This window comes from Psittacula echo (assembly GCF_963264785.1).
Source record: "Psittacula echo genome assembly, chromosome: 7".
Classification (NCBI taxonomy): domain Eukaryota; kingdom Metazoa; phylum Chordata; class Aves; order Psittaciformes; family Psittacidae; genus Psittacula; species Psittacula echo.
The window spans coordinates 672,307-686,287 of record NC_137740.1 but is presented as its reverse complement, the minus strand read 5'-3'; the positions used below and the strand labels follow the sequence as shown (position 1 = coordinate 686,287).

The 13,981-nt window shown below is 45.4% G+C and overlaps 1 protein-coding gene across 1 annotated transcript in view; it reads left to right on the top strand.

Moving 5' to 3' along the window:
• The window catches only part of TNNI3K (TNNI3 interacting kinase), a gene marked incomplete at both ends in the record, with an annotated part of 44,283 nt that overhangs the window by 1,235 nt on the left and 29,067 nt on the right, over positions 1–13,981 (top strand). Inside the window, 3 exons of the mRNA XM_080624063.1 lie at positions 3,170–3,255; positions 4,755–4,852; positions 8,536–8,646. Coding sequence (XP_080480189.1) covers positions 3,170–3,255; positions 4,755–4,852; positions 8,536–8,646 — 295 coding nt within the window. The remainder of the gene's footprint in view (positions 1–3,169; positions 3,256–4,754; positions 4,853–8,535; positions 8,647–13,981) is intronic.

Genomic DNA, 13,981 nt, shown 5'->3' with positions numbered 1-13,981 from the left:
CTCGAATGCAGAAGCCACGCAGTTCAGTGACTGTCAGTATGTGAAGATCAGGTGAATAATTCCAGGCATCAAACCCCCTTGGAAAACCAGGGGCTTCTAATCAGAAATAAATCACAAGCTCAAAAAAGCCCAACTGGTCTCATAAATCATTCACCATGCCACTGCCAGCACAATTGGCACTGATTGAACCTGAGAAGTGAAAGAGGACATTGGGCTTTCATGGACCACTTTGGCTGTGATCCACTAAAGTACTTCACTACTTGCCTCATTTTAAGCCTGTTTAGTAGTAAAACTAATATCTTCACAAAGTGGAGCCAGAGTTCTCTTTGTTTTAGACAGGCAGAACAACTGAGTGTATGGTTACGCACTCAGCTCCTGCATTAGGCATAAGGATGAAGAAAACCCAAACTTTGGGTTTGGCAGACTTTGGCAGCTCAGCTTATCAGTTTGTTGTAGGGCCCATCTAAGTCTCAGTAACATGCCAGCCAAAATCTGCTTCTTAGATAAAGAGCACTGCTCTTTCCCACAGAAAGGGTGAAAATTAATGATACTGGTTAATACTGCATTGGAAAGACTTGGTTTTGTTGTCAGGCTTGAGGAATCAGGCAGTGATCTCCTTTCAAAATGCTTTTACCCACGGGTATGAAATCAGGGCTTGTGGGTATCTGACATCCAAACATGGCTAGTGTTAGAAATCAATCTTGACTATATGAGACCTGTTCTGCAGCAGCAGTGGCTATTTCGGGAGCTCTGCTCATCACTGAAGCAGCAGAGGAGTTCGCAGTTTTTCCCCATTGTTAAACCAAATTCATTTATTTAAAAGATTCAGGACTGAGAACCCGGGTGGTTGTTGGGGAGAAGGCAAAGCTGGGAGTTCACCTGGGGGAGAGGAAATCAGAAGCTGCTCAAGCTCCTGCTCTGGAAGGCTTAGAACATAAGCAGGGTAAAAGTGACCCAGCCTGGCAGAGAGCTGCCAGCATCCCCCATCATCCTCACTGCACTCAGTGGGCATCTGTCCAGTGCCACTGAAAACCCAGCAGTTGCAGTAGAGAGAAGCACATGTGTAAGTAGCACAGCGCGTGTCAGAGCCTGGGTAAAGGCTGTCCCTGTTCTGTTCCTGGAGCTCAGAGCTCTGAGTGCCATGGTTTAACTAAAAATACACCCTAAAAATGAAAAGTTGGGACTTTGTTTCCCTGAATTATGCAATTAACTCTTAAAGGAATGAACTAGGAGGGCACTGAGGTAAAACCAGCCCTCTGTGGAGTCATTTGAGCTAGTTTTCATTTTCGATATGGACCTTTTAATCACAGTTTCTAACATATAAAACTGTCCTTGCAATATTTTCCCACAAAACCATTATCATTTTACCAGCTTGTAGGAACTCAAATTCAAATTGTACAGCATTAAAAAAGCAAACTGAAACTTTTCATTATACTTCAGTCCAGGAGAAGAGGAAGATTTCAGTATCCAGCTTAAGGAACTTGCACATTCTGGAAGTTAAAACTGGTTCTTTCAACGTAAACCCCAGAAAAATTAGGTGGTTTAACATTTCCAAATCAACCTCATCACACTTCATGCATGAATAGGAAAACACAGGGTTTATTCCTGGTTTAGAATGACCGTGCACACTGAACAAGGAGGATTTCCTTTACGATGGACTTAACTACGAGAAGTAAAGGGAAGTCTCTGGCTTTGTCTGCGCTTGAAATTCTGCTTCAAGAATAAATTATTTAAACATTTTTTGCAATTCCCTTGGCTGCTGGGTCTTCTACCTCTATTCTATGAAACACTTCATTTCTGAGCTGTGGCGAGTTGTATGACAGGACTTTGATTTGACAAGGGCCTGTAGGGACAGGCCAAGGGGAATGGCTTTAACCTGCCAGAGGGGAGACTGAGATGAGCTCTTAGGCAGAAGCTCTTCCCTGTGACGGTGCTGAGGCGCTGGCACAGGGTGCCCAGAGAAGCTGTGGCTGCCCCATCCCTGGCAGTGTTCAAGGCCAGGTTGGACACAGGGGCTTGGAGCAAGCTGGTCCAGTGGAAGGTGTCCCTGCCCGTGGCAGGGGTTGGAACTGGATGGGCTTTAAGGTCCCTTCCAACCCAATCCAGGCTGGGATTCTATGACAAGAAGCATGGGAATTGATGAACTATAAAATCAGAGAGTTTAACATTTTATGTATGTTTTTTTCTTTGTAAAAAAGAACAGAGCATCAAATACAGAATCTGAGTGCCTTTTTCAATGAGTCAGGCTTGACACGGATCCTGTTTAAGAGTTATTCTATTGGAAATGTGTTAATAACAATGACTTCATTTTAACTATTCACTTCATCTTTGTGTGGCCTGGGAAGCACTACGAAATCACGAAGCTGTATTCAAATGTAACACTTTGCCAATAATGTGGAAGAAAATTAAACAATAAATGGAGCTTCCCTTTGTTAGTGTCACAAGTTGTGATGTTCAGTTGTTTGAGAACTGTAAATGCAGATTTACCTTTCCATAGTCCCCACAGGTCTCAGACACTCGTGGATCTTCTTAGGAGCTGGTGTGCCACTGGAACTGCAAATCCTCCACCAGAAACGTGGCTCTGGAAAGACTCCTTCATTCCTTTTGCCTTTAATCATTACCAGGTTTTGGTCTGAGCTTGGCCTACCCTCGTTCCATGTACATGCTCCCTTAGTGTTCCCATAGAACAGCTTCCATGTGTTGATGGTGTTTCTGTGGCCTCATTTGGAGAACATCAACTTCTGAAAGGCCTTTTCTGGGTGTTCTTGTTACTCAGCTCTTTTGCCTCCAGCTCTGTGTTTGCCCAGCGCCATCGCTTCAGACCAAACACACAGCTTTTAAACTGTTCCTTGTTTATTATTGCATCAATACAGAAGCTGGCTCTGCACAGATCATTGATATTGCTAAGGAGTCTTTCCTCTTTTTTCTCTAATGGATCTGAATGCAGGCTCTGCTGTGACTGAACTGCAGGGTTGTTCAGAAAACAGTAAATCTGGACTCTTGCTTGATGTCTGTCAAGTGTTTCCAGACTTACTGAGTGCACACAGAGTATAAATTGAGCCCCAGGTCTCAAAAGCTGCACTGAGAATTCTGTTTGAAAGCCTTTCCAAATGGCAGGAGATGTGCGAGAGATGAAAACAGTGATCATCTGTAAACCCTCTTTTTGCAGCTCTGATGAAGCCTTCTGCAAAGTCAATCTGAATTACCGCACAGAAAATGGGCTCTCTCTGCTCCATTTATGCTGCATCTGTGGGGGTAGGTATTTGAAATCCAATGTTCTTTACACAGCTCCTGGTTTGGGGTCTGACAACTGTCAGGAAGTGGACACTTTCAGGGAGCTTCCTTCCGTGCTGTGCTTGCTGACAGCTGGGTAAGCACCTCGCAGCATCACTCTAAGCCCTGCTGCCAAAAGGGGTGAATCGAGCTACACTGAACCATGTTGTGGCTGATGCTTCGGTCCAGCAAAAGTTTTTCTTGCTAATATAGTGTGTTTTGCTGCATGTGTTCAACTGATTCACAGCTTGCTGTACTCACTGGGTTCATCAATCCACTCTCATTCAGTATTGCTCTACAGTGCTGTGTTCTGCACATGGCACAGACTCCAGGATAGGTACCTACTTTAGCAATCCTTTGCCATACCTACAACACTTATTTTTCCATGGCAATGGAAATACCTGTGTTTCATTTCACAGTGGTTAAAAGAAGAACAACCCAAATGCTTCAGTGACAAGTACCACCCGGTAAGAGTTTTGCAGGCAGCAATTGAGGGTACGCGAGGAAAGAATGCAGGATATCGCTGGATGGTCATAAAAATACACTGATGATGGAATTTTCCACTCCTATCCACACTGCTGCTCTGTTACCCACAGTGGGTCATTTGTTCATGCATGCACTTTGCTCTTGTTATACAAGAGCCAAAATCAGCTGAGAGGCAAAGAGAATTTTACCCTTGGGTTTCAGCTCTGCAAACACTAATAACACACATAAAGGATTTGCTCCGTCTCAGTTCGATGCCGTCATGAAGGAGGGCCTGATCCTGCACTGCTGAAAACCCAGTGGATCTTTACTCTCAGAGTACAAGGTCATACCCAGATGTGACATCAGTGCCTGGTAACATTGGAGCCATTGGGGACTGCTGAGAGGACATGTAAGAAAGCAGGCACAGCTCATTAACTCCATATGGTGTGTGAGCACTGGAAGGAAGGAGAGAATATAACAGGACTGACCTTGTCTTTGATTACTGTCAACAGAAGGCAGGTATGGGTTTTGAGGTCACCACTGTGCATCAGGAAGGTCAGAGGAAGGCCAATGCCCATGGTGACATTCAGCACCGTCCCCAGACCGACTGTCCCTGTGACAATGTCATGTGGGGGGGGAGAGTGATGCTTCAGTTCTGAAGGGGCAAAGGAGGGCAGTGGCTGAGAAGCCAGAGTCCGGCAGCATCTGCTGCTCTGTGCAGTGCGGCATGGTCAGGATGTGGCACAGGGGTTTGCTCCTGTAGAGGTTCACTTGTCCTTAACAAATCCCCATTGAAGTGTGAGCAAACGGCCAGGCCGTGGCCAGGTCTGCAGCTGCCCCGGTGGGCCAGGACGTGGTGCCCAATGCCATTGGGAGATATCAGATCTACCTCATGACTTGCCTCAGGTCAGCAGCTGAGCCACTGCTGCTCTGTGCCTCAGGCTCACACGAAGTTTCTGACTTCATCTGCACGTTCTTCTCTGTACATGACTTTGTTTGCCTTTTTCTTTCTGAAGGTAACAAGTCCCACATCAGAACTCTCATGCTGAAAGGACTGCGCCCCTCCAGATTAACCAGAAATGGGTTTACAGCTCTGCACTTGGCAGCTTATAAGGTAAACTAACTGGTGAAAAGAAATCAGAACCAAGCAGTTCATCTGTGTGAACCACCCGGTTGGAGTCTCTGGTTGCTATTTCTGGTGAAAACACAGATTTCACATTTACAGTGCATGGGAAAATGCCCTATAAAGAGCTCAGCACAGGGAATCAGCAGGTGCTTTTGCAGTGTCATCCATGAGGATATTAGCCTGCTCTGGAAATATTGATTAAATCATGCACTGCAACTCAAGATAGAGAAGTGTTCTTTTATTATCATAGCTGGTAATAGAAGCAGTCTCAAAAGAATTCATTTTGCAATTTTTGTTGTTTGCTGCTTCTTTGTTGTTCCCCCTCAGGTTCCTCATTCAGCTTCAGTATTAATTTTCTTCACTATTACATTTATCTTTTGAGACTCAGCAATAACAGCAGCAAGGAATAAAGTGGACAAAGACAGCATTTTCTGAAAGAATTGTTATGATCCTTATTTTGAGATGGAGCAACTTAGAAACTGAATCCATGTATGGACCAGCCCCAAAAGCACCTGGCTTTTTAGGGGGCACTCAAATTAAATTTAGGAGCTTTTCTAGACTGTAATGGCCACACTTAGATGTCCCACAGGTGCCATCAGCTCATACAGCCTCTTTCCTCTGCAGCTCTCATGGCAGATGCAGTTCTCATTTGCTGTGTGTTCAAAGCTGGTTAAGCAGGATGGCACCTGTGGGCCACTCCTGATCCATAAGTGGTGTTTCCAGAGGACATGGGAGTGATAGATGGTCTTTAATCCAAACACCCAATTCCAGAGGCAGCAGGAATCATCGCAGTCTCTATCAATCCTCTCCAAAAGCTCATCTGTGCAGGAGGAGATGTTTTGCCTTCTGTTGGGAGATAATCTGGTGATTAGAATATTTGTCCAGAAAGAAGACAACCGAAGTCTCTCCTGGAAAGAATTCAACTCATATTGCCAGTCAGCACCTATGGCTGTCCCAGCGTGAGCATGCAGTCAGCTTCCCCATGGGGAGAGCGAAGGGAAAGCCTAACACAAGGCAGTGTAGGGACAGTGTTGCCTACAAGGCAATATGCAGGGCACATGGCACACAGTCCTCAGTATTATCTGTGCAAGGTAGACACTGGACCCCTAAAGCAGCAATGGTTTTGCTGCTTCGAGGGCAGTAGGAAGGGAAGGAAAGAGATGCAAGCAGCAGCATTTGTGTCTGAAGGTGGGAAGAAAGACGCTGCGCTATCATCTCCAGTGTTTCTTGTGGACCAGCTGAGCCCATTTCCTGCTTCAGTCACTGGATTTCATGAATCCCATCCTGGAACAATAACCTTGCCCCAGGTGTGTTCAGAGAGGTGGTCATTAAATAGAGTGAGGACTCCATCATGGAGCTGGACACCTGAAACTCACTATGTGCTGTGGATGCTGAGGATGCTCTGCAGCTCCATGTTTAACTCTGTATTTGTCCATGAGCCACTGTCTCTCCTAGTTACTGTGCTATGAGCACTTCCTGGATCTTGCATTATGTCTTGGAATTCCTATGTTAATTTTACAGCCACTGCTACCCATTAGCAATGCAGGCTATAAAGTGATGACAATCAGCCAGTTTTATACATCATGGGATGAGGTGTTTTACAGCAGTCAAAAAAGAAACTTCCCCCATGCTCAGTATTTCATTATTGGCCAATTGCCTGGAAGAATTTCTGTGCTTTCTTTAATGTCAGTCTCAGTGAATGGTTTCCAATCAATAATTTAGCTGAAAAACCATTCCTTTGTTTAAAAGGAATTTTATATCAGATTTCCCAGGTGTTTTCATTACTTGGGAATAGTTTTGATTTTGCTATCAAATCTTCTTTTGTCTGGTTGCCCTGCACTGTATAGTTGATAAATCTCTTCTATCCACTTAGGCACAAAACTATATCAGAAAGTCATTTGGTGTAATGTAATATCCAATATCTTTTGCAGGTACCATGAAGCTAAGCAAACTAGTGTGAATTTGGGGATGTAAATTAGAATGCAATATAACATTCCTCCCAAATGTGACATTTTGAGACTTCAAATGACAGATTTTGTTGTATTCTAGTTCTTTTCCAAGTAAAATATAAAGGAGCCGACAGATACCTCATAACAACAGTGATGTGCTTTGAGGCAAGGCAACTTCTTGTGAAAATCCCTGCCTGCTGCTTACCTGCATTCTGGGTGTTTTTGTGGCATTGCCTCTGGGTAAAACAGAAGTGGGAAACTGGGATGAGTCACTAACCAGAACAGAACATTCCAAGGTAATTCAGACTCAGCCTGTCTTCCCAGGCTGCAACAGCATCCCACCCATTAGCCACCCAAGCACCATGTTTCAAGGTCTAAAACTATTTGATAGGGAAAATGATGTAAACCTTAACATTGTTATCAAAGAGAAATTGCAGATATTTCCTGAAAGCAGGAAAACCATTTCACTATGAGCAAACGCTTTCACAGACATATTTCAGCTGCTGCTTGTCTGGCATTGGTTCCTTCTTGCCCTTCTTCTAGTGACTACTTCAAAGAGGCAGAGAACAATGAGGAAGTTTGGAGCCTTTAGCACCTCTTTCACTCTTGAGCTGTGTGCGCTTCCTCTCAAGGGACAATGAAAACGGATTGGAAAAGGCTCATCTCTGGGCAGATCTCCAAGAAGGTGGAATTATTGTAGCTGTAGTTAGTGCAGTTAGAACAAGTGATGGTGAGCAAGATGGTCTGGTTTCTCCTACCAGCTCTGTCACTGCACCCATCATTTCAGTTCTCTGTGTTCAGTGTCACTATTTGTGAAGCAGAGTTTATTGTTGGTCACATTGCCTGTGCATTGTGACTCTTAACATGTTTGTCAACTTGATTTTTGTTACTACCATTTGATAGCATCCATTGCTGCTGTTATACCTGCAAGAAGTCATAGCTAAAACTGTGCATGACAAGAGAGGAGTGAAATAGTATGGAAAACAAGCCTGCAGTTGAGAATGTGGCACTCATGCTATCCTGGGAGCTCCTCAGGTGCCCTTCTGCCATGTTAGCTGCTGCAATGTCCCAAACCCAGGACAAACATGGAGAACAGTTTGTGTCAGCACCTAACAATGGCTTGGAGACAGAGATCTTTAACGACATCGTGTCATCAGAATAAAAACTTTAGATGCAGGCTTTAGTTTAGCAAAGGAGAGACTTTTTGTGCCCAGGACAAATCCTCCCTCCACCCTTTCCATGCACCCCATGCTCCTGGCATCGCAGTCAGTCCCTTTGCTTGAAATAGAATCACAGCCTGGTTTGGGTTGGAAGGAACCTTAAAACTCATCCAGTTCCAGCCCCCTGCAATGAGCAGGGACATCTTCAACTAGAGCAGGTTGCCCGGAACCACATCCAGCCTGGCCTTGCGTGTCTCCAGGGATGGTACATCCGCCACCTCTCTGGGCAACCTGTGTCAGTGCTTTACCACCCTCATTGTAAAGAACTTTTTCCTTGTGTCCAGCCTGAATCTCCCTCTTTTAGTTTAAACCCATCACCCCCCATCCTGTCACAACAGGCTGAAAAGTCTCTCCCCATCGTTCTTACAGACCCCTTTTAAGTACTGAAAGACCCCAGTAAGGTCTCCCGGGGTCTTGGAGGCCTCAACACACAGATACAGCTTCTGGGGCTCCCTGCGAGAGCCGTGCCCAGCACTAATGTGTCGGACTCGCTGCCTTCCAGGACAACACGGAGCTGCTGACGGCGCTGCTGCACGGCGGAGCTGACATCCAGCAGGTCGGGTACGGAGCCCTGACAGCCCTGCACATCGCCACCATCGCCGGCCACCACAAGGTACGCTGCCCCTCTGCTACTGGAAGCCACCTCTGTGAGTGCAGATAGCAGCAGGTCACTGTGCTTCAGGTTGATGCTGTGCCAGACAAAACTCAAGCTGATTGAGTACAGCTGAGTTGTATTGAATGTTCTGTACCTTTGAGGAAACCCAAGCGTGTGCTTTTACACTGAACAAGCATGCACAGAGGACTCAGGTCTGTTTGTACACCTCTTACCTTTATATGAGTGCTTTAAAGTCTTGGCAATAAATGGCACTGCTTTCTAAATATCAGAAGTGTTAACCAACGGATAGCTGATGGAACGCACTCACTCAAACACAGGGATTTCTGAGCCTGGATATGGAGCGAGGCTTCCAAATGCTGCCTCTGAGTGTGAAGGAAGCACAGTAGAAGTCTCATTTCCTCTTCTGGGTGTCACGGGCTCTGCTGCAGAGCTCTGTGATTTTCACTTCGGAAGGGGACAAAGGTTCTCCGTGCAGAGCTATTTTATACTTTGGATTAGTGCAGAGAAAGCTGTTGTCAGGGCAGGTCTAGTGTGAATCTCAAACATCCATAGTGATAAGCCTCCTTTGGAGACTTATACTGTGGGGAGCAGAGGGAGGAAAAGGGATGAGATTCCCTAGATACCTGTAATCAGGCCCTTCCCTTTCTAGACCTGCTGTCAGTCATGAATCTGTTTCCTTATCACTCACCACCCCAGCTCAGGCATTTCACACTTCATCTCATTTCTGTCACCCTGGCAACAGTTCACTTGGTGCAATTTATTTATTACTTTAATCTCTTCAAGCACTGGGTGTGCACAGTTACCTTGGTGCTGGGAGGTTCATGGCTGTAAATGGGCTCGCCAGTTCAGGCACTTCACTTTTTATCTCCTTTGGGTCCATTAAGCAAGCAAAGATTTTGTCCTCTGCTTCAGTAAAAGTTTAAACTTACACAGGGGCTGGACTGATGTTTGGAGACAGAGACAGCAAGTTCTTTAAAGAGACAGAAGCAGCAAGGGAAGAATAACTAAGGACAAAGAAGGAAAAGCAGGTGACGCCAATACCTGCCTTTACACTGTGAATTTATTTGTGTGTTTTAGACTTAGACATTCCCCTCAAGTAGAAGAGTGTGTCTGGGCTAGAACAAAATGTGTGTGCATTTGCAGCAGAGAAGAACCACCTCTATCTATGTGCATGGTGAGAAAGAAGACGTCTTAGGACCTCCCAAGCTGCAGCAGTCACTGATATAAAGACATCCAGCGCTGCTGCTGCTGCGCTCTCAGTCACCCATGCTGTTTACTATACATGTGCATATACACATACAGAAATAGTTACACAGTATATGTGGAAAGAGAGAAAAGGTATTTCTCTTCAAAGAGGCACTTTTGTTGGGGAATTGGTGACCTCGAAATCCTCTGTGCTATCTCAGAAATCTGCTACCACTCACATCCCTGCTCTGAGGACTGATGCGGCCGGACACTGAGGTTCAGCTGAGGCAAAGTGACAGTTCCTCATTTGTGCTGTTCAGATTGTCCTTAACTCCCTGTTTCTGATTAGTCTGAGGATCTGTCAGATCTCTTCACAGGTAGCAATATACTACATTTCCTGTTTTATTTAGGCTTTCAAAGAGGCCAATAGATCTCTGCTGGAATTTGCAGCCAGGTTTTCGTTTCCAGTAAAGATAATCCCATAACTGATTTACTCGGAAGACTTTGGAAATTACACAAGGCACCCGTTGCAATCTTTTGCACTGAATACCTCCTAGTATTGCACCCTGTGCCCTAACTGCACGTGTATGTGCGTAGGGACGTCAGTATGTGCATAGAGACAGTACTCGAGTCACTGCAGGGCTCAGGACGCTCTAGACGCTGTGGACACTGATGAAGCAACAATACCAGCAAACAGCAGAGTGGTCACTGTGGGACAGAAGCTGTGATTTGCAAACACAGCTCGGAACAGCCCCATCCCAGCACTTTTGCAAGCACCAGTAAGAGCTGCTTGCCCTTAGTAAATGTTTTGTCAGTGAAGAGTTCCCCCATTTCCAATGGAAATACACATGGTGCTGTTCCACTCTCCTCAGGTTTTCACTCCTCCTAAGGGCTGTATATGTTGTCTATATGTATATGATTATGAATGTGTATATATGTGTGTGGTTATGTACACTTTGCTGAGGACCTTCCCAGGCTCATGGCCACCAGCAAGGCTACCAGTCAATTTAGCTTTGCATTGCAGCCTCCAGAATGGTTTCAAAGTGATTTAAATCCAACAGGAATGTTTGCTGTTGTCAAAGACATGGTGCATCAAGACACAGTTGGTGACAACCTCACGTTACCCTGAAAGGCTGTGTGTGCAGAAGATTAAGCTGGAGGAAGGTTAAAACAATTTACGGGTGGTCACGCCAAGGAGCTCAATTGAAAAGCTGTTAACCTTCAGTGTTTCAGTCAGCAGCTCCAGCAGTGGCCAGGGGACAAGTCAATCTGGTGCATCTGCTGCAGTGGTGAGTGAGGAGAAGCATCAGCAGCGCAAGCCAAAGCCCTTCATTGCGAAGGTCAGATCTCCCGGTGGAAGCAGGAGGTGTGAGCAGGGATGGGGGCCTTGGTGCTGCAGCATTACCTCGCTGAGCTGGCAGGGCACTGTGTCGTTCCCTGCAAGCACACATACAGCTCTTCTTACTAGGGATGGAAATCTTTCCTGGAGTATCCTGTTACCAAAGCCCAGCTCAGGAACCACCACATCTAATTGTTCTGTGCAGGAATGTTAATCAGGGTCGTAGCACTTTAATGATCCTTATCACTTTTATTGGGTGTGTATTTGATGTTTCCTCTGTGGGAAGTACAAAGTACTCTTCTCTGCACTGGGGCTTTTTAAAGTCCCTGGGCCTTGTCCTGCAAATGCCAAGGCAGGCCCTGCTCTTTGTCTCATGTCTCTTATTAATATCTCATCTCAGTCTCCCCTCTGGCAGGTTAAAGCCATTCCCCTTGGCCTGTCCCTACAGGCCCTTGTCCAAAGCCCCTCTCCAGGTTTCCTGCAGCCCCTTTAGGCACTGGAGCTGCTCTAAGTTCTCCCCTTAGGGAGCCTTCTCTTCTCCAGGCTGAACAAGGAGCGTGTTCAAATGATTTTAAAAGCCTTGAAAATTAGAATTCATGCGAGCCTGTTCGAATGGTTCACGAAGTCCCCATTTCCTACCTTCGTTCCCTGCACTTTATGCTCATGCTGCATCTTCACAGCCTGCTTTTCCATCTGGCACTGGTTTTTCAGACCTTTTCAGAACCATTCTAGACTCAGGAACACAGGAATGGCATTCACCCAGCCCCACTGTACGTGACTGCACAAGCTGCAAGGTAATGGGGACTCAGAGATCAGGTAATAGTGCCTGAAGCCATGTAAGAGATTCTGTGTTCAGCAAATACCTCTATCAGCAAAATACTTTCAAAATCCCATTCTTTGCCCACCCTGTGGCAAAAGCAACCCTGGGGAGAGCTTCCTGTGTACACACACCAGTACCTACATCTTCCATTAGCAACCTCTGTGACCTGTGTTTCATCCGGTGGGAACAGCCAGGATAAAAGGACACACACAGGCTCGTCACTGAGCTGATGTCTGAGCCTGTGTCTGACAGAAGAGTGTGCATTAAGTACTAAATCTTTCTTGTCCTAAGACAGACAATTGTGCATTCATCATCAAGTTGTATTGAAAGCATTCAGAACTCCCTTCAACAGTTTCCTCATTCAGTCTGGTAAAGTTTGCTCTGACATGCTTACGATACACAGAGCATTAGGAGTTGTCATTATTTAATGTAAAGCCCCTTTGCAGGACGTGACTGATCACAGCTGCATTCCTCACTTGCCACTAATCATGTTTTGTTATAACAGCTTTATTAATAAAGACTGAAGCTCGTGATAGTGAGTCAATTTGGCTGTCAGTGTAAGGCTATGCAGAGGCTGCTGCTGGAGCAAAGGCCTTAACTGTTGAAGTTGTCTTCTCACTTAAATTTTACCTGCTAAAGAGTCAGTAATCTCTCATATTGTATTTTACAGGATTTCTTACCCCTTGCCCTTGTCCTTACATAGTCTGTCTTAGGTTTCATTTTGTTGACTCCTCCTAACCTTCAGAGCAGCATAATTATCTCTGAAGTGAACATAATGGACTCAAATGTTCAAAGAGCTTCTGAATAAGCTTTTCCTAAGAGAGTTTTGAGAAAGCTCACGAAGTGAGTGCTGTTCGGAGTGCTCAAAGCATCTGTTTGAGTTAGAGACTGCCATACCCCATCACATAGAAGCACTGAAAGCTGGTTGAGAACATCCCCCAGGCTCTGAGTGGCACTGTGAGTCACCAACTGTATCCTGAGAGTGAAAATCATCTTTTTCTGGTCTTTCAATAACAGCTTAAAGCTTTTTTTTGCATCAGAAATTTCCCCCTTACTTCCTGCAGTCATTTTATCCATACACACCCACTTGTACTGGCTATGCCAACTTGCAGTGTTTTCTAAGGTTCCTTTATCCTCTCTTAGAAAGAAAGCTTGTCTGTGAAACTGTGGTGATTGTCTCTGTACCCCTGTCATCATTCACAGCTGAGTGGAGTTTGCTTAATGCAGCTAACAAAATCCCTTTTATCCGGAGATCACAAATTCACTTCCATGGTTGTCATTTCTGCAGCCTGGAAACTCTGTCAAAATTCATCCAGTTTGATGTTCATCATCAGAGCTGGATCCGCATCCCTCAACACGGGTTTTGCAGCTCGAAGATCCGTCTTGGAGCTTGTAGATGAATCTAAATTCTGAATTCCATCTTTGACTGGTCACAGCGCTGAGTGTGTTCCAGCCTCACACGCCTAAATTAAAACCAAACTGATCCAAAGAACTCTCAATCATATTCCTGCAAAAGCTACAGGTCCAAACAGCTCTTTTCAGAGCCAACAGCTACAACTTCAGTTTAGGAAGGGAATTCGCTGAAAAATGTCTAAGATGAATCACTTGAAAGCCACCAAGCCACTAAATCACAGAAGAACTTGCTCTGTGTTCCCCACCTCTGGTCCACCAGGCCACTCGTGTACTGAAAGTTGTCGGGACGCTGGATGCACGGATGGAGTCCAGTGCATTAACCAGTAACTGAGCATGGTCTTTATTTACTCTCTGAGCACATTAACACTCCTTCAGTGAGTGCATGCGCAGAGGCTGCTGCTAAGCTGCTCCTCAGCTGGTAGAAGGGTAAGCAGCTTCTCTAAGCATCTCCATGGATCTTTCATAAGATTTTAGTAATGGAGTCGAAAACTCTTTTCCGAGCTCCATAGCAAGGGAAATTCTGACTCTATAGAAAGGGTCTGGAAAGATCAGAATGAGGATGGTGCAGCACTGAA